Here is a 21,962-nt window from a genome sequence, read left to right as displayed (position 1 = left end):
TGCGAGCCAGCATACTTCTGTTGCCAGGGTGCGCGTGCAGCCCTCTTTATTTACCAACAGTAAATGGGTCTATAAATCTGCTTAGAATCTTCTACTTCCTGTTTGTCAAAGTGGCCTTTCACCTGGACAGGCTTTGTTGGAGCTCATGCAACAAACATTTTGGGTAACTGCACTTTAATATGGATTTATGACACTGAATTAGAGTCTGTTTTAATGAGACTGAGTTCAGATGTGTAGCTCTGTCATTAAGCAGGAAATTATTTCTCAGAATTCACAGAGAAAAGTCTGAAATGTTTGCTAAGTTAGCGTCCCACATGTTCTTTGGCTCAGCTAAAGCTAACTCTCTCCACCTTCTGGGTCTCTTGAGTTGTTTGTTGTTAGAATATCTTGCTAGAGGTGCTGAAGCTCAGAAAGTCTGAGATGTTTGTTCAGAATAAGCTCATTGTCAAGTCTTATCTGAACTGTCCTCTTTTGTTTGAACTTTCCCTAAACTTAGGAGTTAATGACGGAGCAGCACATCCAGACTCAGTCTCATTTATGGAGAGATTAAACTTCAGTGTCATTCATTGATGTTAAAGTGCAGTTTTTCATGTTTGTTGCACATGCTGCCGACCAAACCAGTCCAGGTGGAAGATGATGTGAAGAGAAGCTCCAGAGGATGAATATCACACATTTACATTGGAAATAAATGTCCTTTTATTAGACATTTTCATGCAAAACTTGGATTTCCCTTTAATGATGTTCAAATCTTTGAGTGTTTTGTTGATGTTGGTTTCTAAATGTTTTTTGACACTCGGCCCCAAAGATTAAAACCTTTTACGGCTCACAAGCTGCAACAATTCAAACATTATCAACTATGTTTCTAACTAAACTAAGATAAAAAAGTGAAAAACTGCCTGATTCCTGCATCATGAATGTTAATCTTTTTGGTTTTTATGAGAGTAAACTGAATATATTTGGGTTTGACATTTTATAAACCAAAACAAGAAATGAATTACTGGAGAAAACAATCAACAGATTAATGGACAAAGAAAATGTGTTTTCCAACATTACAAGATACATGCAATTTAAATTCAATTTTATTTATATAACACCAATTACAGGTCAAATTGTCTCAAGATGCTTTATTTTTATATTTTTTGTCATATTTAAAATATGACAAAGTACGAAATTGAAACTTCTTCACTAATCCAATTTATTATTTGGTTTTTAAGAGACTAATTGACAATTAAAATAACTTTCTCCACTAAAACTAATATACATGAGGTCAAATAGAAGGAACAGTTTTAAATCCTACAGTAGCACGACGACAAGAATAAAGTTTCTGAACAAAAACTAAATCTGCTGGTGGATTCCATTAAAGTGCTAATAAATGATAAAGTGTGATACTGAAGGTCTGCGGTGCTAAAAATTGCAAAATAAAGATATCAAGTTGAACATCTGGATGGAGATTGATAAAAGTTAACCTCCCTTCATTTCTCTGGAACCGACTCCATTGATTTTAGGGATTGTGGTTCAAGACCTGCTGTTCTAGTCGTCTTCCTTCTCGTCGCTGTAAAAAGTCACTCCATCCTCGCCGACTTCAACACCTCTTCATGACAACTTGTTCTGCCTCTGACCTCGTGGAAACTCCAGAAACATGCTCTCCCTTTAAAAAACAAAACAAAACTGCATACAGTGAAGTAAATCTCTTCTGCACTGCACACATACTACACTGTTGTATAACTCTGGATGTCAGAGTAAAGGCAGACAGATCTACCGATCAGCCACAACATTCTGATCACTGACAGCTGAAGACAACATCCATCACCTTGTTCTGATGCAACGTTCTGCTGTAAACCTTGACGTTCATGTGGATGTTTGACATGTACCACCACCTAAACACTGCAGGACAAACAACCCCCTAGTCTCCATGGCAACAGCAGTCCTTGATGCCAGCTGCCACCCTCAGCAGGACAAACTAAAACTGCTCAGGAGTGGTCCGAGGAACATGACAGAGCTCAGCTGTTCACCTGGGTTCCACACTCCCTACATTCAGATCTGACTGAGCATCTGTGGGATGGTCCAGGATCAGCCTGGTCTAGGTAGGACCCACAGAATCCACGGGACATCCCCAGAGGTTCTGATGAACCACTGGGTCAGAGGAGTTTTAGCAGCATAAAGGGACCAACACAGTATTAGTCAGGTGGTCATAATGTTAGACTGTTATATTGTCATGCTGATTATATGATCAGTAAATGTTACCATCAATTATAATGTCCACACTGATGAGGAAAAAAACACACAAAACTATCAGTTCATTCAGAAACTGTGGGGTTAAAACTAAAAACACAGACCTCAACGGCAGTTTGTTTCAAAGCAAAACACCAGCCGGTTTTCACTAAAGAAGCTTTCAGAGCAACAACTAAATGACGCGCACCATTGAAAAAGTTCAATCACGAATGACAGGCTCTCTGCTATCGCATGCTGTCAAAACATCACATCCAATGCACATCGGCTCCAAACATCAGCAGCCATCGATCCCTCTTGATTACCAACAATCAGCATCAGTATGGGGATGACTACACTGTACCACTTTTGTCACTGATTTATATCATTTCCAACCAGAAAAAGCACATTGGTGAAACAAAAATTTACTATAAATCAAGATTTTCATCACTATGAATCAGTTTAGGCTTAACTTTGTGCATATCTGCACATTTGATGAGAATATTTGCTCCTGATAACTCAAAAATAAGCTTGATATTGTTATAAAATGAAACAATGATATTGCATTTGCATTTTCGAACACGTTGAAGCTTTTGTTTTCCTCTCATTTCCCTTATATGAGAAGCATGATGGACGATTTAGTTGTTTTGTGAATCATTCATTGAATGTTATTAAGTACATGTTCAGAATAAATAAATGAAATCAATTGAACTGAAGTGAACTGAAGTGAACTGAACTGCCAAAAGTGTGTGTTTTTCATCATAAACTCCACCTCTGCATCCTCACCATGTGCTTGATGAAGTCTTTTCTGCACCTACTTGTGTCTCTGCTTGGACAATGTATGCATGTACTCAATATTAAAAACCGGACTAGGTGTGGTTAGGTTTAAAATATCAGATCTGAGTCACACACACTGTTGAACAGAGGACTGGTTTTTAGTAAATTCAGCCAGATTTTCTTTGACGTCTTCTTACATGACACAAAACTCACATTCCTGTATTTTTACAGGACAAAGTCCGCAATCTGCCAGACAAGTGCAACAGGACAGATTATGCAGGTGATGAATGGGGTGACTCTTCCATGTTTCTGAATTAACTGCTAATGAACCATACGTGAGGAATGTGACCCTTGGCACACTTCGGGGCTTGAATGAATGAGGCTGTGTCACTGTTAGTTTCAGTGCTAGTGTGGAGCAGCTTGTATAAGTCTCACTTTCCTCCAAATGCCTTGCATGCCTTTCCTCACCGTGGGTACCACTTAGCAGATAACACGACTACGCAATAACCGGAATGACAATGTCTACAAGCTCAGCTATCATAACAGAGACACGTACGCGACACCTCGGCCCTCCTCATGCAAGGCTGTAGGTCAGAACTGATAAATGAAGAATTCTGCTTTGCAGTGAAAAGAAGGACGAGCTATGAGGGGAATGCTGCTCACCGGCTGGACAACAAGATCCTCTGCTGCAAAGCCAACAATACACAAGTTAGGAAGTCTGAAGCAAACATAACATTTGTGCTGTTGTAACAGTAGAGGAGATGTGTGTGTCTGTGTGTGTTTATGTGTGAAGCTTGGTTTTACAGACCTCAGCCGATTTGACTCTGTTCCACAGGTATTCATTAAAAGGCACAAGTTTAGACCTGACGTGGAGTCAGTGAACAAAACATGAATCAAGGAACCATATTTTTTTTCTCTTTCTCTGTGATTCCAGAAAAAGCAGCCCTCGGCTAACAGACGTGTACCAACAGAATCACCATCCACCCCCCACTCACAGCGTGAACATTTGCTTGGTTTCTATGTACTGTCACTTTTTGGGTTGTTTGACTGGAAATCCGAACAAATCTAGTCTCGGATTTCACCAAATTCAGAGCTGTCTCAAATGAATTTCTGTCAGTTCTCAAAACCGCTGCATCTCCTTAATGTCTTCAACAAACAAGAGTCATAGTCTTTAAGCAGCTTCCATCACACCTTCATCTACCTTTACACCTTTGGCATATGTCAGAAAACAAGCTGCAGTCTCAGTGTCTGTATAAGTCGTTCACACAGATCTTGGTAAAACAGTATTCAGGCTTACAGATCCATCGCATTGCACTAAAATTTATGGCAATAATAACAGAATTACTATTTAAAGTCAAGAAGATTTTAAAGAACACTGTCAAGTGAAGCTGTTATAAGGAGCTATGGATGCATTTTCCATCTTTCTTACAAACCAGTTTGAACCTGTGCACTTCTTGGCACATCTTTGTGATTATATGAAATTTAAACACCTTTTAAAAATGTGTGGATCAAAGTTTGGTTTGGTAATAATGCCTGTTCAGAATCAAAGTTTTCCTTAGTTTTTCTTCATCAGTGTAATAATTGTCTGAATTGAAAGTCAAAGTCATTGACATTTTTAAATCTGATAAGGAAGTTAAATAAAAAGGAACACTTTACCCTTTGACAGTAAAAACAGAAAAACTGTATTACTGTTTTTATTATTAAAAGAAGTAATTTTGCAGTTCTAAAATGAGGTGGTCCTTCTGTTTAAAATTGCTATCTCACAAGCAATAATTAGTTATGGATGAAGGTATTAGATGAAGTCAGGTGACGTGGCTATAGACAATGCAGGAGCAGGGAGGAGGCCAGGATGGATGGCTGGGTAACAACAAGCCCTCAAACTCATACGACCACACAGGCCGTATGTACCGTGCCCCTGAATATGACCCATGAGAGCGTAATTAGGTTAGCGCCCCTACGGGAGACAGGAAGGCATTGCGGGATCTAATTTGCGAAACGGCTTTTCCCTCACTTTCGCAAGACGGGTTTAGGGTTATGGTTGGGTTAGGGTTAGGGTTAGGGTTAGGGTTGGGTTAGGGTTGCGGTTAGTGTTAGCTCAAAGTTTGTTCATGGTGATGTTTCAGCTGAGACACCGGAGTGTCGATATTTACTCAACCTCTAGAGGTTGCGTAACTTCAAAACGTAACACTCGGTCGTAATAAGGGCGTGTACAGACGACCTATGTGGTCGTTTTTTTCAAGGAGGACAGTCTCATGGGTAAAGAAAACATAGGACCTAAACACAGGGTGCTGCTTGTTTCATTACTCTGCCAAGGAATGGTGGAGTTATGCGATGACTGGCATACGTTTGTCTGTCTGTTCGTCTGTCTGTTCGCAACATTCCTTAAAAATGGACCAATAGTTTTAGATGAAATTTTCAAGGAAGGTCAGAAATAACACAAGGACCAAGTGATTAGATTTTGGCAGCAATGCAGCTTATAGGCTGGATCCACGGATTTGTTCATGATAGTGGAACGGCATCACTGTAACTATGACAACAAGTGAACACTACGCCAGCTGCCTGCTGACAATCACATGATTGTGATCCTACTATAAATTGACCACTGTGGATTTATCCATCAGAAATGATACAATAGATAGATAGATAGATAGATAGACAGATAGATAGATAGACTTTATTGTCCCTTTCAGGAAATTTGTCTTCGACAGCAGAGTTACTGGCTACAGGCATGGTGTACATACAAAAAAAGAACATTAGACAACATAAAACAATGAACAATGAACAACTGATTAAATTGTGGGGGTGTTTCCGAGTCCCATCAATTCCTGCCACCATCTACATATTTAGGTCCCGTGATTTGGTATCTGTACATAATGTATACATGCATAACACATGCCTGTGCTCAGCACAAGGTCAATTTGTTTGTGGGTAATTCTCTATTAAATGGCCACATTCTACACTACTGCTATTTCTGCCACTAATTTTTTCAAGATTTTAGCCGTTGGTAATGACTCAACGACTGAGCAGCCTTGGTGGTGTGCTGTGCTCTCTGAGTACTTTTGTTTTTAATTTAAACATTAATTTTAATTATCGACCGCTACATAACTGTAACCATGTATACATTTTTGTAGCAATGACTAAGACGGTCATGTATTTTATCCCAAACCCTAATGTTTCTAAACCTAACCAAACAAAGGTGAACAATGTCCCTGCTATATTATTCTCCAATCGATTGCATTTAGCGTGTAACATCTTGCATTCAAAATGTTACAATTACCTGACTAATGTAAGGTGCATTACACAACTTTTATTTTAGTTATTGTACTGCTGGGTGGTTGCATCAGTGGAATGGAGTCAAGCAAATTGAAAAGTCCCTCTTACACAGCGCTCCACCTACAGAGGTGTTTTCACTTATATTGTCTAATTATACACGTGGACAAAATTGTTGGTACCCCTCAGTTAAAGAAGGAAAAACCCACAATTCTCACTGAAATCACTTGAAACTCACAAAAGTAACAATAAATAAAAATTTATTGAAAATTAAATAATCAAAAACAGCCATTACTTTTGAATTGTTGATTAACATAATTATTTAAAAAAACAAACTAATGAAACAGGCCTGGACAAAAATGATGGTACCTCTATAAAAGATTGAAAACTATTTGATCAGAGTGACATGATTAACTCAGGTGTGTCATTTAATTGACATCACAGGTGTTTCCAAACTCATAATCAGTCAGTCTGCCTATTTAAAGGGAGACAAGTAGTCACCCTGCTGTTTGGTGAAAAGGTGTGTACCACACTGAACATGGACAACAGAAAGCGAAGGAGAGAATTGTCCCAGGACATCCGAAAAAAAATGATAGACAAACATCTTAAAGGTAAAGGCTATAAGACCATCTCTAAACAGCTTGAAGTTCCTGTGACAACAGTGGCTCATATTATTCAGAAGTTCAAGACCCACGGGACAGTAGCCAACCTCCCTGGACGTGGCCGAAAGAGGAAAATTGATGACATATTGAAGAGACGGATCGTTGGAATTGTATCCAAAGAGCCCAGAGCAACCTCCAAAGAAATTAAAGGTGAACTCCAAGGCCAAGGTACATCAGTGTCAGATCGCACCATTCGTCGTTGTTTGAGCCAAAGTGGACTTCATGGGAGACGACCAAGGAGGACACCACTGCTGAAAAAAACTCATAAAAAAGCGAGACTGGAATTTGCAAAAATGCATGTTGACAAGCCACAAAGCTTCTGGGAGAATGACCTTTGGACAGATGAGACCAAACTGGAGCTTTTTGGTAAGGCACATCAACTCTATGTTCATAGACTCAAAAACCAAGCATACGAAGAAAAGAACACTGTCCCTACGGTGAAACATGGAGGAGGCTCAGTAATGTTTTGGGGCTGCTTTGCTGCATCTGGCACAGGGTGTCTTGAAAGTGTGCAAGGTACGATGAAATCTGAAGACTATCAAGGCATTCTGGAGAGAAATGTGCTGCCTGGTGTCAGAAAGCTTGGTCTCAGTCGCAGGTCATGGGTCTTCCAACAGGACAACCATCCAAAACACACAGCCAAAAACACCCAAGAATGGCTGAGAGAAAAGCGTTGGACTATTCTAAAGTGGCCTTCTATGAGCCCAGATCTGAATCCCATTGAACATATGTGGAAGGAGCTGAAACATGCCATTTGGAGAAGACACCCATCAAACCTGAGACAACTGGAGCTGTTTGCTCATGAGGAGTGGGCCAAAATACCTGTTGACAGCTGCAGAACGCTCATTGACAAATACAGAAATCGTTTAATTGCAGTGATTGCCTCAAAAGGTTGTGCAACAAAATATTAAGTTATGGGTACCATCATTTTTGTCCAGCCCTATTTCATTAGTTTGTTTTTTTAAATAATTATGTTAATCAACAATTCAAAAGTGATGGCTGATTTTGATTATTTAATTTTCAATAAATTTTTATTTATTGTTACTTTTGTGAGTTTCAAGTGATTTCAGTGAGAATTGTGGGTTTTTCCTTCTTTAACTGAGGGGTACCAACAATTTTGTCCACGTGTGTAGCTGATTATTTCATCTACTTATGCAATGTTCTGAATAATGACGTGATGACAAATAACAGTGAAGACTTTTGGTTAATCTTGAAAAGTTCCAGAGACATTGACATATTCTCAAATTTCAATGTGTAGAAAAACATGCTAAAAGTCATCTCAGGAGGTATTTGATATATCAAGCTAAATTGTCACAAATATCATTAAAAACGTCCATATTTCATTAGATGAAATTTTACAGGTAAATCAGAGATGGTCAAGCTGAAATTGCTCTAAAAATGTGATGTGATGATTTGAGGTGAAATGACCCTCTTCCAGTAATTGATGCTGTTGTTTCTGTAGAGTTTGGCTGTATTTACAGGGACCTGCCTTGGTTTAAAATGGAATGGAATGTAATCAGCTAATTGGTCTTACAAATTTACATTTTTTTTTTTCAGTTCCAACAATCTACATGCTGAGCAGTGGTTGGGTTGGAATGGTAGATTTCTCCCACCTGACCTGAAGTCATGTGCCTGGAGGACTGGGAGGACAGAAACTGAACCCACAAACTGATTAAATTCATTTCCCATTTAAAGGTTTTGTGTTCATACAAATGCTAATAGGACTGTATTTACACACCCACATAGCAACAGCCTGGGGATAGGTGAGGATGCAGATGATCTTTGCAGGCTTAAAACAGATTCTTTTGCTTAAGAATGACTTTGTCTTTGTTCAGTGGGCAGACTGCCAGCTTCTCACTACCTATTTAAACTGTAAGCTGAATGACAAAGAAGGAACTCTGTATACACAGGTCAGGAATGATCTTTTAAGTCCTGGAAGTTGCGAGTTGGGGTCTCCATGGATCAGATCTGTTTTTTCAGCACATCCCACAGATGCTGGATTGGATTGAGATTGGGGGAATTTGGAGGCCAAGTCAACACCTCAAAGACCTTGTTGTGCTCCTCAAACCATTCCTGAACCGTTTTTGATTTGTGGCACAGCAGATTATTCTGCTGAAAGAGGCCATAGCCGTCAGGGAATACTGTTTCCATGAAAGGGTGTACATGGTCTGCATCAATGTTTAGGTAGGTGGTACGTGTCAAAGTAACATCCACATGGAGAACAGGATTCAAAGTTTCCCAGCAGAACATTGCCCAAAGCATCACACTGCCTCTGTTGGCCTGCCTTCTTCACACGCGGCTATCCACGTGATGAAAAATAAAACGTGATTCATCAGACCAGGCCACCTTCTTCCATTGCTCTGTGGTCCATTTCTGATGTTCTCGTGCCCATTGATGGGGCTTTCGGTGGTGCACAGGGGTCAGCATGGGCGCCCTGACTGATCTGCAGTTATGCAGCTCCATACACAACAAACTGTGATGCACTGTGCATTCTGACACCTTTCTGTCAGAACCAGCATTAGCTTCTTCAGAAATCTGAGCAACAGTAGCTCGTCTGTTGGATCAAACCACAGATAGAAGCCTTCACTCCAGACTTGCATCAGTGAGCCTTGGCTACCAAGGACCCTGTCGCCGGTTCACCACTGTTCCTTCCTTGGACGAGTTTTGATGGATACTGACCACTGCAGACCAGGAACACCCCACAAGATGTGCAATTTTTGATATGCTCTGACCCAGTCTTCTAGCCATCACAATTTGGTCCTTGTCAGACTGGCTCAAATCCTCACGCTTGCCAATTTTTCCTGCTTTTAACACATCAAGTTTGTGCACCAAAGGTTCATTTGCTGCCTAATATAGCCAACCCACTAACAACTGCCATGATGAACAGATGATCAGTGCTATTCACTTCACCTGTCACTATATATATATATATATATATATATATATATATATAAGAGGAGAGATGATAAAAAAGTACATGAAAGTTCTTGGGAAGCTCTGAAGCCAAGATTAAGTAAGTTCACTTCAGGTCGGCTGTCAAATCCAGTTTATTGAGCTGAAATCCCATACAGTCTCTTGTTGGCCTTTAGAACAAAACATCAGACACAGTTCACAACACAAATCTCTGGGAAGACGATGAAAAAGATCTCCTTTCAAAATGATAAACTCTTTTCTGGAGATTACCCCTGGAGGACACATTCACACACAAGTCAGACAACAGTACGACGCTATTTTGGTAAAAAACATAACGTGTTACAAACTAATTAGAGTTTGCAACACAACCTCAAAACACAAACATGTGAATTATTTGCATATAAAAAACATTAAGAGGTGGGGCAGTGTTGCCTGAACCTGCCTTCATGTCAGTCACAGACCAGCCATGATATGCAAATGATCTGTAAATGAGGTGCTCCTTCCCGCTCCCCTCAGACTCCTACTCTCCACACCAAAAGAGAGACAGAAAGTTGTCTTCGAAAAAAGAAGCCTAACCTCTGAAAAAAACTGTCTATTAAAGAAATATTGGTCTCTGAAAGCACAGACAGTTTCAATGACATTTTTTTCCCAATGACCACCTATACTGTCCCTGTTTTAGCTCCACAGACTAAAACCTAGCCAACATAGCAACCCTACAAAATTACAAACTTAGCTTCCAAACCACTAAGAATCCCTAATATTTAGGCGAAGTAATCCCACAACTTTAACACCTCAGTCCTTTTCTCGATTAAGAGTTGCGATTTGTATTGCTCACTGTTAAGTTATCTGTACTGACAACACCCTGCTCAGTCTGTACACAGTCATCGCATTGTATTGATCGATTTGATGGGTTGGGTAGTGACTCATGTTGCAGCTTGGTATCCATCTTGGTAAGCACAGAGTTGAAGCAACAGTATCTTCAACATAACTGAAATGCCTTCCAACTGAATGCCAGTCCAGTTTATCAGCATGATGAATTGGTCTGAAAATTAGCGACAGGTTTAAATCAGCAGTTGAGCGATGGAACCTCACTAGCATCATAGTAGTATTAATTCCACTGTTACATATTGTTTACATTAGATTAAGCATGGATTTTTTTGCCCTGCCCTTTTCACTGTTGAAATTAGACCAAATTTCTTTCTTTTTAAAGCAGCAATACCATCGTGTATGATGAGGTCATCATAGACAATGAGCATGATAATTATGTATTTATATTTTTAAAAATGTGCAAAATAGGGTACCCTCAGGTGTAATATGCATGTAGATGCAATCAAAAGTACAACGTTGCTTTCTAAAATGCAGTGAGGAATAAAGTAATGGAAATAATCCATCCTCATTATGTCAGCTAAACTAAACGTGCTCATTTTGGTGATTTCTCAGACAAGAGGAGCTATTGAATAGACCTCATCAGGTTGTTCTCATTTTTACCGTGTCTTGTTAGTTTTACTTTCTTTCCAAAGAAACAGGTGATGACTGTAAGGATTGATTGAATCTTGGAGCTACAACACGCAGTCACTTAGCTTAGTTTAGCCTATGAGCTAAAAGCAGGGGGACTCTGTTAGCCCTCCTGCTTTCTTCATTTACAGGCACCAAAAAATATTGTTTCCTTGTCTGAAAAAAATCCAAAAATTCTGTTTTCTGAAAATTTGCAAAACCTTCAGGGAGAACATTCCTTATGAGTTTCCCTTAAAAGTTTTGTTTAACAAAAAATGAGTGAAAATATTTTTTAAAAATTCATAAATATTTTTATAGTGATTACATATATATCAGTAAAACTTCTGATATTTTCTTGAAGAACATTCACAGAAAAATCTTTAAAAAACAGTTTTAACATTTCTTTTTTTCCACCAAAAAAAGAAATGTTGTTGTCTGCTTCTTGCAGACCCACATCAACCTTTCTTCTCAAACGATGCAGCATCTTTAATTCACCGTTCCAAAATGTGTCCAACTGTGTGTTTTTCCTTAATCCTGCCTTCCTGGCTGCCATTGTTTACATTCAGATCACTGAGGTATGAAAATCAGGGGCTGGATACACGAAGCACGACAATCACGTCTGCCTTTATTGTTTTTAAATTTCGGTGTGTTAATGTGTGTCGAATGACTGCACACAAGATAACAATGAGAGCAATAAAAGTCGACCTGAAGCTCTGCAATTTGAGTGTCAGTGAGTGATTAAAATGAATAGAAATCAGTGAGGCCTCAAATTTAGTTAACAGTTTCTAGGAATGTACTCGATCACACCATGCAGATTATTCTCTAACTGCTAAACTAGTACTGCTACTAAAACATTCAAATTAAGAAAAGGCGGTCAAAGTTTTGTGGCCTGTTTGTAAAGCAAAATTGCCAACAAATGGACCTGTCAAAAAGGGAAACATCCAAATGAAAGCAAAGTAAGGAGTGTGAGGGAAGTATCTGTGTTTGAGATAGGTTTGTGTGTGTGTGTTTGTTCCTTTGCAAACCTGGTTAGTCCTGTTAACAAGGAGGGGTGTGTTTCTCTCTGTTACATCTTTCGGTCTTGCGCTTTCTAGTCAGGTTTCGGCTCCCAAAAACCACGGAGCAAAGGTGTGTGGGTGTGTGTAGGTGTGTGTGTCTGTGTATTGCAAGGGTTAAAGGGGGCGCTAGGAGAGGCGGTCCTGATGCGACCGAACCTGTTCTCCTGGCTGGCTTGAAGCTCATAGGCATTTAACTGGCTGATCCATCCCATCCTGGATGACAGACCAGCTGTGCTACACTGAGGAGGAGACGTCTGTCACTGGGCTTTACTTAGGTGGAGGAGTCTCTGGCGGCAATACATGGTGAGTCCATCAAATATGTAGCATGTGGTGTGTGGCCTTCTTTTGGTTAAAGTAAGAGTGCATGATTGGATACAAGAATTTTTTTTTATTGTCTAAAAAGTTTGTGATTATTAAGTTTAAGATAGAAATCAAGCAATTCCATTTGTGTAAAATGTGTCATACAGAACCGGAGGAAGTTTACCTCTTTGCACTCTTTGCAGTTTTATTTTCTTGACCTCAGTTGTCTCACAGAGCATAACTGAATACGACAGCTGTATAAAGCTAAAGCTATATTCTTTCTTTACTGAGCCACATTTTGTCCTGTAGTTTTTCCAAGTTTATCAGAAATGTTTTTTGATGCAACTGCAAAGTCAAGATTTTCAGACATGTCTTTGCCCGTAACAGCAAGGTTGGATTCAAACTAAAAGAATACATGAGAATAAATAAAACGCATACAGTTTATAAGATTTCATATTCAGCATTGCTAACTTGTATTACTGTCAGTGTTACTTGCTGTTGTCCCAACTGTTGTCACCTGACGCACACACCCACTGTTTTGCAATGTGTTGTTTGTATCAATGTTGCCACCCGGTTTTAGAGGATACACCTTTTAACCGCACTGCTGTTATTTTTGAGAACCTCTTGTGACTTTCTTACCCGCCCTGTTTTTTTGAACTGCTGTCGATTTCTGGTCTGGGGAAATGTGCGTATTTCTTTGTAAATCCAGGATGCTTGTGCAGAACAGTGACAGCAGCCTTTCTGAAAAGCAGTTATTACAAGAAGTGCTCTCATGTATCCTTAGCTCCGACTGTTTATATGCTGCCCTGCGACAGACTGGCGACCTGTCCAAGGTGTCCCCGACCATCGCCCGAGTCAGCTGGGATAGGCTCCAGCGACTCTCGTGAGGATAAAGCAGTGTATAGAGAATGGATGGATGGATGTTTATATGCTTGGAAAAAATAGCTGTAGTGTATCTGCTGTCAGCATTTACCAATGAAGCTACATATGGTATCTTATGCTTATGGTGTTGGAAAGTTTCTATGTGAGCTGAGTTTTTGGTGCATTTAGTGACTTAATTGTCTTTTAGAGGAGACCGCTGCATTAACACTGCGATAGGTGTTGATTGATTAACATGAGGTTTGAAGACGACAACTTTTATCCCTGTTTTTGAGGACTTGTTGTTGTTTCACAAACCAGCATGAATAAACACAAAGCCTGCTCCATCTTTATCTGTGAAACTATGCTACAAGTGTATTACTTTAAAGTCTATATCAGAAGATGTTAGGGTGTGGTCCAATGTGTGTGTGTGTGTGTGTGTGTGTGTGCGCGCGCATGTGTGTGTGTCAGTCAGTCAGAATGCATCCAAACCAGCTGGTTTAGATGCACACATTCCCTTGAACAAACCTGGCAGAGGCTTTGGATTCCTGAAGTGTGAAGCGATATGGTGTGTGGGCGTCGCTTCTCTGTCGGCCTGGGTCAGAAAATCAAAGAGGTGTTAAAGTGTTCAGGGCAGGTGAAGAATACTGAGCACAGGTACAGTAAACTGACCCCCCAGTGAAGGGTGCAGACTGCTGCCTGGAAGGATTCCTAGAATGACAGAGATCAGTTAGCGTTAGCATTACAATTAATAGGATCTTCAGTAGTGCTGTTTGGTTTGTTGTCATCTTTCCAGCTGAGGCCTAAACTATGTGCCAACTTTCATGATGCATTGTATGTGTTCACATGGGTTCAAACTGTTCCAAAGATGTTAGGTACTTTGTACATTTATGTATGTATGTATGTATGTATGTATGTATGTATGTATGTATGTATGTATGTATGTATGTATGTATGTATGTATGTATTTATATGCATATATAGCACCTGTTTCTTGGCAGTAATTACACTTAAAACCAAATTGCACTGAATCAAATCAAACCAAAAACTTTAACTTGCCTTCTGTTAACAGCCAGAAAGCTACCCTCTATCTATATGCTTAGTGATGATTTACATATCCCAAAATAAAAGAGGCTTTTCATAACCAATAGCAATGTCTAATCTGATCAGGACAAAGAAACATCACTTTGCATTTTTTTAAAAAAGCATTGTAAAGATGTAAACTTTCTGCAGTGCCTCTCTGTGTCAGTATGTTACTAATGTAAGTTAACTCAGATTGCTTTCCTCTGCTGTTTTACAGATAACTTTGCTGTGGTTTGGAGTTTCATGACTTCTTGTATTATGGTCTAAGTTCCATGATATGTGGATGTAAACACACCTAAGAAATGGCGGTAAGTATGACAAACCTGCACACAAAACAACACTTATATGCAGCATGGTAACCACTCTTATCCCAGACTAAAAAGTAGACGAGAACAAATGACATGGTGTAAATGTTTGAAAATGGTTCAAACCTGTCTAATTTCCTGCATATTCTAAACAGTTTGAAGAAAATACTGGGGACAGCAGCAGCTTTTTACAGGATCTCGTCTTAGATGACTCTGGGGGCAAAGTTGTCATCAAAGAAATCACAGATGACACATTCGCTGCAAAAAGTGGCCTGCAAGCTGGTACGAAAAACAAATTTCATTAAAGTTAATATGTTATTCTAGCTGCAGTTTTAAAAAAATAACCAGTATCTACTGATACAGGATTAAAGATGGTTTTCTGCTTGTTCCAGGGGATGAGATTGTTGCAGCCACGATACAGCTTGACCACCTCAAGAAAAACGAAGTGCTGAGCATCCTGAAGGTCCTCGGGCCGTATGAGGACAATATGAAGGTTGTGACAAAGAAGGACTTGACTGCCAGTGCTGGCCTTGGCTCCTTGGGCTTAGGCCTCAAAGACTCTAAAGAGGTAAAGATCACAGTCCCAGACATAGGTGAACTGATATTGAAGGCAGGGGTTAACAGATGTAAGGGAAAAAAAACACTTTTAGTTGTGTTTGGGAAAAGTTTGGAAAGTTCTGCTTACACTCCACTGCAAATTAATTAATGGGAAAAGAATTAAGTTTAGTTTTTAATCCCTGCACATCTGATTCAACCTTCTTCAGCACAACTGCTATTTTTAAACAAAATCGAACATGAAAGCGTTACGTACATACAAAGCCAACTTGGATCTGCTCAGTTCAGCCAGATAGGAGCATAATAGTTGTGCTTATGAGCAAACAGAACACAATTTAGATAAAAAATGGCTTCCAATTTTTTAGAAAGAAAATGTTTTTAAAAGTTGCTTTATTAAAAAATTAAACTTAATTGAGCGTATGAAGCCAAAACTATGTGCATGACTATACACCACAGAAAGTAAGCTAGAAAATATGCTTTAGTTTTTTCAGTGAAGTGACACTTTCATATTGTTAATGAAAACAGTTGAATATGCCTATAGAATAGTAATAATACATTCAAAGTCATTCTTCACTTATTTGTCCAATGTAGTTTTCTGTTGACTTACTTTTTAAAATGTTCTTTATTACCATCAGGTGCTCCTAAAGAAGGACCTGCAACTGAATGCTTCAGCCGAGACACCAGATGTGTCCCTTGACGGCCTGAGTGGAACTTTAAATGCTGCAAAGGGGTTGGGAGGTGAAATAAAGGGTCCCACTCTCAATGGAGATCTTCCCAGTCTCAGTCTAGATAATTTCTCTGCTGATACTGGAGGCAACTTTACAGTGTCCCCTACAGGACCAGATATCAAAACAGGTCTAGATGGAACCCTCACAGCACCTGATGTCAATGTTTCAGCTCCCCAGCTCAACGCTCCCAGTGCCTCACTTGACATTGATAAACCAGAAATCAGGACAGGTGACTTGAAATACAAGGCCCCCAAGTTCAAAATGCCACACTTTAGTTTCCCTCAGTTTCAAACACCAAAAGCAGGTGTGGATGTGTCGGGTGACGTAGATCTCCCCTCCGTCAGTGGTAATGTAGAGACGTCAAATCTGAAGTTGTCAGCTCCAAAAACAGATCTCGAATGTCCAGATTTGGAGCTGAATGGGCCAAAAGTAGGCCTAAACGGTTCTGGTGTAAAGTTAGACACACCAAATGCTGAGATTGAGACAACCTCACACAAAATCAAGTGGCCCCATCTAAAATGGAAGGGTCCCAAAGCTAAAGCACCTGATGTCGATATAAATGCTGACCTGCCAACAGCTGATGCCAGGATTTCTGCAACAAAGATTGATGGCGATCTAAGTACACCAGATTTTGATGTAAACTTGCCCACAGCCGAAGTCAAAAGCCCCGATCTGGATGTTCAAACCCCAGATCTTGACATTGATGGCCGTTTTGGCAAAATCAACTGGCCTCACAAGAAATGGAAGAAGCCCAAATTTCATGGGCCTAAGGCAGACTTAGATGGAGATGTAGATCTAAGCCCACCTGATTTCTCAGCTTCAAAGATTGACGGTGACGTTAATGTACCAAATGCTGAGCTGAATCTCCTTAATGCTGACCTGAGAGGTCCCGATGTAAATGCTGCAGATGTTAACATTGATGCTCCAGGAAGAATTAACTGGCCGCATCTGAAGTGGGGAAAAAGTAAAGTTAACACCCCAAAAGCTGATCTGGACTTGAATGCAGATCTGAGCACACCAGATGTTGACCTGTCAGCCCCAAAAATTGATGGTGGGATTAAGACACCTGATATTGATGTGAATTTACCCAAAGCCAGTGCTGATGTTAAAGCACCAGATGCTGACATTGATCTTCCTTCTAGCAAAATCAAGTTCCCAACACTGAAAAAGAACAAGCTCCTGTTTTCTGGGACAAAGGTAAAAACCCCAGATGTTGACATTGATGCTGATGTAGCAGCACCTGACCTCAAAGTGTCATCCCCTGATGCCCCAGACATTCATCTGACAACACCAAATGTGGACGCTGAAGTTCCATCTGGAAAGTTTAAATGGCTTTCTCTTAAAAGGCCAAAGTGGTCAGTCTCAGGTCCTAGGGTCGGTGAGACAGATATTGATTTAGATGCTGATGTTTCAGCTCCTGACATGAATCTTTCAGCTCCAAAGATTGATGGTGAAATAAACTTACCACAAGCTGAACTGGGAAGACAAAATATAGCTATTGATTCTCCAGATGTTGACATTGAAGGCCACACTGGAAAATTCAAATGGCTCAACTTTAAAAAACCCAAATTTGGTACACTAAAAGGTCCAAAAGCTGACATTGACGCTGATGTGAAGGTGCCAGGTCTCGACCTCAAAGGGCCTGATGTGGATGTGAGAGCAGCAGATGTTAATCTTTCTGCACCAGAAATTGCTGGTGGGATTGATTCTCCAGATCTCAATACCAGCATGTCCAGTGCTGATGTCAAAGGTCCAAATATGGATCTTAAAAGTCCTGATCTCAACCTTGATCCACCTGATGGCAAGATAAAGTTACCAAAATTCAAATTACCAAAATTCAAAGGGCTGAATGCCAAAGGTCCTGAATTAGATGCTAATTTAACAACACCAGACATCGATACCAGCCTTGACTTACCTGAAGTTGATCTGGGTCGACAAAATGTTGTCGTTGAAGCGCCAGATCTGTCCTTGTCTGCACCGAAAATTGAAGGTGGTCTTGATGCAACAGATCTTGACATTAATTTACCAAATGCTGATGTCAAAGGTCCAAATATGGATCTTAAAAGTCCCGATCTCAACCTTGACCCACCTGATGGCAAGATAAAGTTACCAAAATTCAAATTACCAAAATTCAAAGGGCTGAATGCCAAAGGTCCTGAATTAGATGCTAATTTAACAACACCAGACATTGATACCAGCCTTGACTTACCTGAAGTTGATCTGGGTCGACAAAATGTTGTCGTTGAAGCGCCAGATCTGTCCTTGTCTGCACCGAAAATTGAAGGCGGTCTTGATGCAACAGATCTTGACATTAATTTACCAAATGCTGATGTCAAAGGTCCAAATATGGATCTTAAAAGTCCCGATCTCAACCTTGATCCACCTGATGGCAAGATAAAGTTACCGAAATTCAAATTACCAAAATTCAAAGGACCAAAGGTCAACGGTCCTGAATTAGATGCTAATTTAACAACACCAGACATCGATACCAGCCTTGACTTACCTGAAGTTGATCTGGGTCGACAAAATGTTGTCGTTGAAGCGCCAGATCTGTCCTTGCCTGCACCGAAAATTGAAGGCGGTCTTGATGCAGCAGGTCTTGACATTAATTTACCAAATGCTGATGTCAAAGGTCCAAACATGGATCTTAAAAGTCCTGATCTCAACCTTGATCCACCTGATGGCAAGATAAAGTTACCGAAATTCAAATTACCAAAATTCAAAGGACCAAAGGTCAACGGTCCTGAATTAGATGCTAATTTAACAACACCAGACATCGATACCAGCCTTGACTTACCTGAAGTTGATCTGGGTCGACAAAATGTTGTCGTTGAAGCGCCAGATCTGTCCTTGCCTGCACCGAAAATTGAAGGCGGTCTTGATGCAGCAGGTCTTGACATTAACTTACCAAATGCTGATGTCAAAGGTCCAAATATGGATCTTAAAAGTCCTGATCTCAACCTTGATTCACCTGATGGCAAGATAAAGTTACCAAAATTCAAATTACCAAAATTCAAAGGGCTGAATGCCAAAGGTCCTGAATTAGATGCTAATTTAACAACACCAGACATCGATACCAGCCTTGACTTACCTGAAGTTGATCTGGGTCGACAAAATGTTGTCGTTGAAGCGCCAGATCTGTCCTTGTCTGCACCGAAAATCGAAGGCGGTCTTGACGCAACAGATCTTGACATTAATTTACCAAATGCTGATCTCAAAGGCCCTGATCTACCAAAAGCAGACCTCCAGCTCCCTAATCTCAACATGAACGGATCAGACCTCAGCCTGTCCTCACCCAAAGTTGATGGAAATGTTTCAGTACCAAACATAGACAGTAAGTTACCAAAAGCTGAACTGCAAGTACCTAATATCACAGGAAAATCTCCAGATGTGGCAGACTTAAAAGGAGCTAATGCACAGCTAAAAACACCTGATCTAGATCTTGAGCAACACCTTGGTGACTTTAAATTGCCCCATTTCAAACATCCAAAACTTGATCTTTCAAGTCCCAAAGGAGATGTTCCCAGTGGTCTTCCTTCAGTTGATGCTGGAATTAAGACACCCAGCGTCAACATAGACACTCCTACAGCAGATGCCAACATCTCTGTTGCTCCAGTAGATTTGAGTGGACCAAAGTTAAAAGGAGACATCGAAGGACCAAACGCAGATGTGAAAGCTCCAAATGTAGATACTAACATTGAAAAGCCCAAATTTCCACATTTCAAATTTCCAAAGTTTAACTTGGGGTCTAAGAAAAGATCTTCAGACGATGAAAATAATGCAAGTCATGACGAGGGAAGTGGAGTTGACTCTGAAACTGACACTGAGATGGAGGTTCCGGCATTCAAATTCCACAGACTGCCTACGAACAGCATTGATGGCATTGGAGAAATTGATGATGCTTTTGGCTTAGCAAAATCTGACACAGATGACAAGGAGTATGTCTTCAGCAAAGGGATACGCTTGCCAATAGTAAATGCAACATCAAAAACAGGAGAAAAGATTGATATTATGGAGAGACTGAAAATGGCAAGGGAAAAAGCTCCCTTTGGTAACGTCTCTCCAACTGAGGAGAAAACGGATATTGGTCTGAAGTTCAATGCCCCCAGTCTTGATGTTGGTGGCTCCACAGAAACAGGAGATCCCTCTTTAGTGAGAGCAGGTACTTTCAAAGTAGAAAAGCCAGAGTCTGAGTTGGGCCTGGTAGCCCCTGAAATTTCTACATCAGATGAAAATGACAAAATGTCCTTGAGCCTCTCTAATATGCTCGGCCTTAATATCAAGAATTGAGATGCTGACTGATTCTTGCAAAGGTAGCCTGATAAACTGTCAGTCCAGAAATATTGTAAATATATGTAACTAAACCAGTTCTACTCTTTAGTTTGTGACCATAAAAGAGAATTTAACTGCAGATAATGCTAGCTATGGTATTCTTCTTCTATAATAACCTAATGAAAAAAGCTGTTTTATATACTATGTGTATATTCCTGTTATTTATACAAGTTTTTCTTAAACACTGAGGATTTGGAAATGACCACCTCAGTATTGCATGTGATCACAGTGAGCTGTTAAAGTTTCTGAGAAGTGAATTACTATACCTGAAATATTTTAAAGGATAAGTGAGTTGTATTTGTTTATTTTTGTTCAATAAATTGCTCAGATATATTATGCCTGTGTGATTCTTTTCTAATACGAAAAATTGCAAATAATAAAACAGACGACAAGTTGGTTTATATCCAAATAAAAACATATATCAAAATAAATAAAATTGTAACTTTTTTTTGCAGATGTGCAAAAAATGTTCTGACACATTCTTAGCAAGCCCGATGGAAAAAAAATGTAATGTGAAAAAAAAAGCAGAGTTTTCTTTGATGAACAACTAATTGTAAACCCAAATAGATTTATTTATTAACGGAAAACTTTGCTCTATATTGTATGCTGGATTATTTCCCAAACATTCTGTTCTTCTATTTACATTTAATCCTCCTTTAAAATGTTTAGGAAATTAACAGAAATTACAGAGCGGTGACAATGACAAGATAAATAAAAAAAAAAGTTTACTGTAATAATGTTGCTGTGAAATATTTATTTTAAAACTATAATGATTTTCATAGAATTTGACATGTTTATTTTATACTAAGACAACAAGTACAACAACAAAAAAGAAAAATTGTTTCTTCAGATATAAAGAATGACACAATGAGCATAGTTTGCAAAGTTAAATGAGGTTTCTGTTTGCAGAATATCTTCTGGGTTTATCCAACTTAAGAAAATATGTATGAAATAAAAAAATACAAATAATTTTTGCTTGTTCTGATAATTCTTACCAGCTGTTTCCAGCTACATTCCTCAAGGTTGTATCAGATCCTGTTTTAATGACTTGTTGTACAAGTTGTAGGACCGTTATTTTGAAAGTTAAAACATGTCATAGACAACACAGAACCCGCCTATAACTAAACTAAGAGTCAGTTAAAAGCCATGTTGATGGATCCAGCAGGCTGTACGTCATCATAGTGGTCATCAGCCTGCGAATACACTGCCTGTCCAAAAAAATGCTCATCACCTGGATTTAACTAAGCAAATAGGTAAGAGCCTTCCACTGGATAATTACTACAGTGATTAATGTGTTTCAGCTGCAACAGCTTATTTAACCATAGCTGATGCAGTGAGAAGCTTCTCATTTCTGAAACAACCATGTTGCTGTCCTGTGGTCATGGAAAGGATGTTAATCTGTTTCAGAAGGGTCAAATT

The 21,962-nt window shown here is 39.6% G+C and overlaps 1 protein-coding gene across 1 annotated transcript; it reads left to right on the top strand.

Moving 5' to 3' along the window:
* The first annotated feature begins 12,590 nt into the window (after positions 1-12,590).
* Positions 12,591-20,879, top strand: si:ch211-125o16.4 (neuroblast differentiation-associated protein AHNAK). Its single transcript, XM_051959795.1, has 5 exons — positions 12,591-12,685; positions 14,841-14,931; positions 15,084-15,210; positions 15,321-15,496; positions 16,119-20,879. Exons 2-5 carry the CDS (start codon positions 14,926-14,928, stop codon positions 20,499-20,501), a joined length of 4,692 nt encoding a protein of 1,563 aa, XP_051815755.1. The 5' UTR covers positions 12,591-12,685; positions 14,841-14,925; the 3' UTR covers positions 20,502-20,879.
* Positions 20,880-21,962: the final 1,083 nt, after the last annotated feature.

The sequence above is a fragment of the Acanthochromis polyacanthus genome, chromosome 15 (assembly GCF_021347895.1).
Source record: "Acanthochromis polyacanthus isolate Apoly-LR-REF ecotype Palm Island chromosome 15, KAUST_Apoly_ChrSc, whole genome shotgun sequence".
Taxonomy (NCBI): domain Eukaryota; kingdom Metazoa; phylum Chordata; class Actinopteri; family Pomacentridae; genus Acanthochromis; species Acanthochromis polyacanthus.
The sequence above is the reverse complement of the archived record's forward strand: the minus strand, read 5'-3'. Positions and strand labels throughout refer to the sequence as shown.

Bases quoted from the DNA above. Each gene is read 5' to 3' on its own strand.
- si:ch211-125o16.4 (XM_051959795.1), top strand. The intron at 15,211-15,320 runs GTACGAAAAACA...TGCTTGTTCCAG, and splicing joins AAAAAGTGGCCTGCAAGCTG to GGGATGAGATTGTTGCAGCC. The intron at 15,497-16,118 runs GTAAAGATCACA...TATTACCATCAG, and splicing joins GCCTCAAAGACTCTAAAGAG to GTGCTCCTAAAGAAGGACCT.